Source organism: Microtus oregoni, unplaced genomic scaffold (genome assembly GCF_018167655.1).
Source record: "Microtus oregoni isolate MIOR12 unplaced genomic scaffold, Mior012 000042F_ref0000377, whole genome shotgun sequence".
Lineage (NCBI taxonomy): Eukaryota > Metazoa > Chordata > Mammalia > Rodentia > Cricetidae > Microtus > Microtus oregoni.
The window spans coordinates 17,427,711-17,435,833 of NW_024543209.1; the positions used below are offsets into that span (position 1 = coordinate 17,427,711).

General features: G+C 49.3%; 1 protein-coding gene across 1 annotated transcript; it reads left to right on the forward strand.

Annotated features, from left to right (window-relative positions):
- Positions 1-591: 591 nt before the first annotated feature.
- Positions 592-5,264, forward strand: Sox4 (SRY-box transcription factor 4). The gene has a single exon (XM_041632744.1). The coding sequence runs from the start codon at positions 1,249-1,251 to the stop codon at positions 2,569-2,571; it is 1,323 nt and encodes a 440-aa protein (XP_041488678.1). The 5' UTR covers positions 592-1,248; the 3' UTR covers positions 2,572-5,264.
- Positions 5,265-8,123: the final 2,859 nt, after the last annotated feature.

The window sequence follows — 8,123 nt, forward strand, 5'->3', positions numbered from 1 at the left end:
CTTTAAGAAGGAGCTGAGAAAAGAGATTTTGCACCAAAGGCTGATTCTTTATTCCTGCGCTGAAAAGAACTAATAAAAATAATCACTCGGCTTTTAAGCAGAAAGCTTCCATTTACAGTATTTCACCCTTACCCCCCCTCCAAGCCCCTTGTTATCTAACATAATGGCTAGAATACATTTCCGTCTCTCCCCTTAATAACTTCATGCATTAACATCCTTTTCACACACACGCGCGCGCGAGCACACACACACACACACACACACACACACACACACACACACACACACACACACACACACACACAGGCACACGCGAGCGCGCCCAGCAAAAGGGGAAAAAAAAGAGGCAGCAGAAATCTCAGCTGTACTTCTAGCCCTTTTAAAAAGTTTGCTCTGTAAATTGGAATGAGGTCAGATTTGGAGCTTCTCATTGCACGCGGAGATTATTATTGCATCGGGTTCCAAGCCAATGGGAAGGACAGGGGAGGGGCTTGGCACGAGGAAGCGTTAGTTACAGCGGCTGATTGGCTGTCTGCGAAAGGATAAAGAAGCGCGAGGCGGAATTGGGGTCTGCTCTAAGCTGCAGCCAGAGAAACTGAGTGTGGGGAAGAGGGCCGTCTCCCTCCCGGTCTCCAGTTCTTGCACGCTCTTTCTTAGAGAGTCTGCAGTGGGAGAACTCTGCCGATAACCAGCTCCCCTTCTTGCAGGAGGGAGGGAGAAACATACATTTATTCATGCCGGTCTGTTGCATGCAAGCTTCTTGGCTTCCTACCTTGCAACAAAATAATTGCACCAACTCCTCAGCGTCGATTCCGCCCACAGAGAGTCCCGGAGCCAGAGTCGCTTTGGCTTTGCACTGCAGGAAAGAGACTTAAGGCGCTAGAGACGATGTCGCTTTCCTGAGCTACCGCGAGCTCTCGTGAACTGCATTCGCCTGCTTCAGGGAAGGTGGGGAAAGACTTGCCCCGAAGGCGGCGAGAAACTTGCATTTGGAAGACACTCGGGCCGTCAACGTTCGGAGAAACTCCTAGCCGGCTGCGGCTCCAGCTTCGGCGCCCGCAGGGAGTACTGCAGCGGTGAGGGAGGACGGAGGGCCGCGGGGACTCTAGGTCGGCGGCGGCGGGAGGCGGCAGCCCCTGGCCCGTGCGCCGCTCGGGGGACCCTGGTCTCTGCCCCGGGGAGCCCGCAGGGCCCGGCGACCGCGCCGCGAGCGTGTGAGCGCGCGTGGGCGCCCGGCGAGCCGGGGCCATGGTACAGCAGACTAACAACGCGGAAAACACGGAGGCGCTGCTGGCCGGGGAGAGCTCGGACTCGGGCGCGGGCCTGGAGCTGGGCATCGCGTCCTCCCCGACGCCCGGCTCCACCGCGTCCACGGGCGGCAAGGCGGACGACCCCAGCTGGTGCAAGACGCCCAGTGGCCACATCAAGCGGCCCATGAACGCCTTTATGGTGTGGTCGCAGATCGAGCGGCGCAAGATCATGGAGCAGTCGCCCGACATGCACAACGCCGAGATCTCCAAGCGACTGGGCAAACGCTGGAAGCTGCTCAAGGACAGCGACAAGATTCCGTTCATCCAGGAGGCGGAGCGGCTGCGCCTCAAGCACATGGCTGACTACCCTGACTACAAGTACCGGCCGCGGAAGAAGGTGAAGTCCGGCAACGCGGGCGCGGGATCGGCTACCGCAGCCAAGCCCGGGGAGAAGGGCGACAAGGTCGCAGGCGGCAGTGGCCACGCGGGAAGCGGCCACGCGGGGGGTGGCGCGGGCGGCAGCTCTAAGCCCGCGCCCAAGAAGAGCTGCGGCCCCAAGGTGGCGGGCAGCGCGGTCGGCAAGCCCCACGCCAAACTCGTCCCGGCGGGCGGCGGCAAGGCGGCGGCATCGTTCTCTCCGGAGCAGGCCGCCCTGCTGCCCCTGGGCGAGCCGGCCGCAGTCTACAAGGTGCGGACTCCCAGCGCGGCCACCCCAGCCGCCTCCTCCTCGCCGACCAGCGCGCTGACCACCCCTGCCAAGCACCCAGCCGACAAGAAAGTGAAGCGCGTCTACTTGTTCGGGAGCCTAGGCGCTTCGGCGTCCCCCGTTGGGGGCCTGGGAGCAGGCGCCGACCCCAGCGACCCGCTGGGGCTTTACGAGGATGGAGGCCCGGGATGCTCGCCTGATGGCCGGAGCCTGAGCGGCCGCAGCAGTGCAGCATCATCGCCCGCAGCCGGTCGCTCGCCAGCTGACCACCGCGGCTATGCCAGCCTGCGCGCAGCCTCGCCCGCCCCGTCCAGCGCGCCCTCGCACGCATCCTCGTCGCTTTCCTCGTCGTCGTCCTCCTCCTCCGGCTCCTCGTCGTCTGACGACGAGTTCGAAGACGACCTGCTTGACCTGAACCCCAGTTCAAACTTTGAGAGCATGTCCCTGGGCAGTTTCAGCTCCTCGTCGGCGCTCGATCGGGACCTGGATTTTAACTTCGAACCCGGCTCAGGCTCCCACTTCGAGTTCCCGGACTATTGCACGCCCGAGGTGAGCGAGATGATCTCGGGAGATTGGCTAGAGTCCAGCATCTCCAACCTGGTCTTCACCTACTGAAAGGAGCGCGGGCCGGAGAGAAGGATGCAGAGGCAGGAGAGGAAAAAGGAAAACAAAAGTAAAACAAAGCAAACAAAAAAAATTAAAAAGAAAGAAAAAGAAAAAAAGAGAAAAAAGAGCAGATGGAGAGTGAAAAGAGAAAGGGGAAAAGAAAAGGAAGAAAAAGTGAGCAGGGCTGGCCTGGACAACGTCCCGTCGTTGGAGAAGGAGTGCGGGGGCGTAGAGGACCCGCGTTCCCATCCCCCACTCCCAGGGCTGGGGACTCGGAGGAGGCAGAGAGTAGACGGGGGCGACCTTTTATTGTTGTTATTGATGTTGTTGTTGGTGGCTAAAAAAGCTACTTCGAGTTTCCTCCCCATTTTTTCTTGAAGAGACTCCCCCCCCTCCCCTTTCAACGAGCTTCCGGACTTGGTTGCACCCCCAGCAAGAAAAGAAGCCGAGCTAAGCTTCTAGAGACCGAAGGAATCTTGCCCCTCTCGCTTGACCACCATGGTGATTTCTTGTTTGATTTTTATTTTGCCTCTTGGTCAGAAGAGGAGGGGGGAGATCCAGCGCGCCCCCTCTCCTTCCCACCCCTTCTTTGTATTTTTTTTCCTTCTTTATTTTTCTTTTTCTGCAGTGAAGACAGAAGGCTCCGGGGTGATGCGTTTGGCCATGGCATTTGTGTTGGGCTTGGGGGGAGCATTGGCATGGAGAGATTCCACGCTGGCGAAGTCCCGGGTTGGGATTTTTTTTTTTCTTCCTTCTCCTTGTACCCAGAGATGTACAGGGAGCAGCAGGCCAGCCTCAGAAATGAACATGGGGACCTCGTGGAAGCCACAGCCGCCTGGTTGGGGACTCAGAAGAATCCGGAGCGCAGAGGGCGTTGGGGTCTCAGGACCTCCGCCTAGGGTCTGTGCAAAAATAAAGAATTAAAAAATATATATATCAGAGAGGTGAGGCTACCCAGAGCCGGCGGGAGGATAGGAGACTGTGGGATGTGGTCCAGGGGCCGCGGAGTGGTTTCGGGGGGGGGAAAGAAATTTTTTTCTTCTCTTAATGGGAATCGTGATGGTGTTGAGTTATTTCACTGGTGGGGTTAATATAGCATGTTATCCTGTCTATCTTTTGAAGATTTCTGTATAAGACTGTTGAGCAGTTTTTAAAATAGTGTAGGATAATATAAAAAGCGGATAGATGGCGCTATGTTTGATTCCTACAACGAACCGATCACCAGCTCCTTTTCATTCTTAACTCTTTAAAAGGATTCAAACGCAACTCAAATCTGTGCTGGACTTTTGAAAAAACACAATTCAGGACCAAATTTTTTCTCCGTGTGTGTTTATTCCTTATAGGTGTAATTGAGAAGACCCGTTTATTTTTACCCCCTCACGGACGCTCCATCTTTGTATTTTTTTTTCCTTGTAAATGTAATCAGATGCCATTTTATATGTGGACGTATTTATACTGGCCAAACAGTTTTCTTATTTTGTCCCTTTTTCCCCCTTTCTTTTGCTTTCTTGTCTTTTGACCTCATTTCTTTATTTTTATCTTCCCTTTATTTTCTTTCTTTTTCTTTCTTTCTTTTTTTTTCTAGTGTTGTTACCCACGCCATTTTACGTCTCCTTCACTGAAGGGCTAGAGTTTTAACTTTTAATTTTTTATATTTAAATGTAGACTTTTGACACTTTTAAAAAACAAAAAAGACAAGAGAGATGAAAACGTTTGATTATTTTCTCAGTGTATTTTTGTAAAAAATATATAAAGGGGGTGTTAATCGGTGTAAATCGCTGTTTGGATTTCCTGATTTTATAATAGGGTGGCTGGTTAATATCTCACACAGTTTGAAAAATCAGCCCCTGGTTTCTCCATGTTTACACTTCAATCTGCAGGCTTCTTAAAGTGACAGTATCCCTTTACCTGCCACCAGTTTCCACCTTTCCACCCCTCCCCCATCTTTTAGGATGGGGAGGAGAGTTCAGCCCAGCACCATAATGCTTTAAGAAAAACAGATTTTTTTTTTTTTTAAAGAAACGAATTGCTGATCTGTCCAGAGGATTTAAAACTGGGGCATTCGCAGCAAAAAGGGATTCTGTAGCTTTAACTTGTAAACCACATCTTTTTTGCACTTTTTTTATAAGCAAAAACGTGCCGTTTAAACCACTGGATCTATCTAAATGCCGATTTGAGTTCGCGACACTATGTACTGCGTTTTCATTCTTGTATTTGACTATTTAATCCTTTCTACTTGTCGCTAAATATAATTGTTTTAGTCTTATGGCATGGTGATAGCAGATGTGTTCAGGTTTATAGCTGTTGTGTTTAAAGATTGAAAAAAAGTGGAAAACATCTTTGTACATTTAAGTCTGTATTATAATAAGCAAAAAGATTGTGTGTATGTATGTTTAATATAACATGACAGGCACGAGGACACCTGCCTTTTAAGAGGCAGTTCCGTTAAGGGTTTTTGTTTTTAAACTTTTTTCTTTTTTTTTTTTTTTTGCCATCCATCCTGTGCAATATGCCGTGTAGAATATTTGTCTTAAAATTCAAGGCCACAAAAAAAAAGCAATGTTTGGGAAAGAGAAAAAAAGAGGAAAAAAACTCATGCCAGCTAATTCTGTCCATCACTGCCTGTCGGGTTGTTGCTATATACCTTCTGTAAATAACTTTTTTTGAGAAGGAAATAAAATCAGCTGGAACTGAACCCTAAATCTTGACTTTTGTCATTCTTATGCCTGAGATCCCTGCACAGAACCCTCCCTGTCGCTGCAGACTCCTGGTTTTGGGGTGGCTTTGGAGCTTGCAAAGAGCCGATTTAATGCCATCTTATTGACAAATAACCTAGTTCCTCTTGGCTAGATTTGGCAGGCCTGACCCCCGAGCGATGGCGTCAACCACGTGTGTGTCAGCCCCCTGCAAGCCTTCGGGGGAATCTCTGCTTCTGCTACACAGCAGCAAGCACCCTTTGTCTGGAAATTTCAAGGAGGGGGAGGGGCAGGCTTCCAAGCTCAACCTGGCTGTCTGAGCTTTTAAATTTCTTTTTGCTTTGTGCTTCTGAGGCTGCCATCTCCTCTACACACCAAGATTTGTTTTCCACAGACCAAGAACAAGTAAGTCTGTTAAATTATTAGTTATTGGAGGAGAAAGCCTTTGCCAGTTACAGGGTGAAAAAAGAAAATGCTCAGGCTTGTTTTGTTAGGTTTGGGGGGGAGGGTTTTTCCTCCCCTCAAATGCAAAGGTTGGTAGGGTGTGGTGATACTTGCCTATAATCCAAGCACTCAAGAGACAGGCCAGGCTGAAAAACCATGACTTCAAGGCCAGACTGGACCACTTAAGACCTGTTTCTAGAACAACAAAAGTTAATATGGCCCCAAACTCCCTATCTTGTGCTGCGCCCAGCCTGGGGATCACTGTAAGTAAAATAGAGCCTCCCTACCCACTTGGGAGAGGAGTAGGAGACTGTGTAGATTTTATAAGCCTCAGAAACCCTAGTAGACCTGCATGCATGGAGAAAGAATCTGAAGGCTCATCAGTATTTTGTGTTTTAGAGATCAACAGTGTCCACAGACAAATAGAAGTCCATGTCCCCTTCCAAACGCTTGCTCATCCTTAAAAAATGTGTGTTTTCCACATTTCCTCGGTTTTTTTTTTCAGCCCTGGAGAGAAAAGGTTAACAAGTAGCATTTGGAAATAATCCCCTTATTCTGAGGATTGTAGGCAAGGGCCCTGCATCCTGGGATCACAGCGGAAAGACTTCTGGGGACCAGCACTGCAAGCATATTGGCACGGGAGAAAAACCATTTTCTGAGGTGGCTGTGACCAAAATACACTGTATACATGCATGAAGCTTTCAAAGATTAAAAATTGCAAAAAGAGCAAAACTAAACAGTTTCCCCTCTAAAAATAATAATATTGCTTCAATACCGTGCCTCTCAGAAGCAGCTGTGGTCTCCACACGTACACTTGTTTATACTGAGCTGTTATTTACTGGATGTTCTGGAGTGCTAATACCTTGTGTGAGTGTGTGTGAGCATCTGTGATAGTGGAGGGGGTTAAACCCAGGCCCTTGTGGGTGCTAGGCAAGGACTGTCTCCCTGAGTTACAGACCCAAAAATGCTGTTTTACCCCACACACAGGGACCCTGCAACAACATGGCACTGTAACTTTTTCTCTCTTTTCAAAGATCTTTAAAAATATATTTTTTTAAATATAAATTTAAGTTTAATGTTTGACCATTGTGGTGAATGTAATAGGACTGCTTAAGGTTTTATTCTACAGCCTCCCTTTTAGACCCAGAACATCCACACCCTATATAAATGAAGGCTGTGCATTTTTAAAGTGATCCCTATCTTTGAATGTTTGTCTTTTTATGGGCATTTCTGCCTTGTTTGTTTTTTTTCTCTTAACTTTCCACTGAAGAGCAGATGCTTTTAAATATATTTTTTAAAGAATTTATTATTTTATCTGCATTGGTGTTTGCCTAAATATGTCCGTGTGAGGGTGTCAGACCCCCTGAAACTGGAGTTATACATGGTTGTGAACTGTCATGTGGGTGCTGGGAATTGAATACGGGTTCTCCGGAGAGCAGCCCATGCTCTTAACCACCGAGCCATCTCTCCAGCCCCCCAAATATTTTCTTTGAGAATCCCAAAGCCCAGCCAGGTGGTGGTGGTGCACATCTTTTTTTTTAATTAATTAATTTATTTATTAATTAAAGATTTCTGCCTCCTCCCCGCCACCGCCTCCCATTTCCCTCCCCCCATCAAGTCTCCCTCCCTCATCAGCACGAAGAGCAATCAGGGTTCCCTGCCCTGTGGGAAGTCCAAGGACTACCCACCTCCTTCCAGGTCTAGTAAGGTGAGCATCCAAACTGCCTAGGCTCCCACAAAGCCAGTACATGCAGTAGGATCAAAACCCTTTGCCATTGTTCTTGAGTTCTCAGTAGTCCTCATTGTCCACTATGTTCAGCAAGTCCGTTTTTATCCCATGCTTTTTCAGACCCAGGCCAGCTGGGCTTGGTGGGTTCCCGATAGAACATCCCCATTGTCTCAGTGTGTGGGTGCACCCCTCGGGTACTGAGTTCCTTGCTCATGCTCTCTCTCCTTCTGCTCCTGATTTGGTGCACGTCTTTTATCCCAGCACTCAGGAGGCAGAGGCAGGTAGATCTCTGTGAGTTCGAGACCAACCTGGTCTACAGAGGAAGTCCCAGGACAGCCAGGGCTGTAGCACAGAGAAATGCTGTCTGGAAACAATAACAACCAAAACAAAACAAAAAAAGAATCCTAAGGCCCAGGGTGTAGCTGGGTAGAGCACTGGACTACCATGGATAAGGCCTGGGGCTGCCTTCCCAGCACCCTGAAGAAAACAAGGAATTCCAGTACGCTGCACTTGTCACAGCAGTGATGCCTCGCGCTGCCTAGCAGGGGGTGTGGCAAAGGGAAAACATTTCTGCACTTTATCTAACCTTGCACTCAGAAAGGATACTTACATACCAGACTGGGCAAGGCAAAATGAGACCTAGAAAACCACTTCACTGTGACTCTGAGGTGACGTGGTGCAGCAACAAAGAG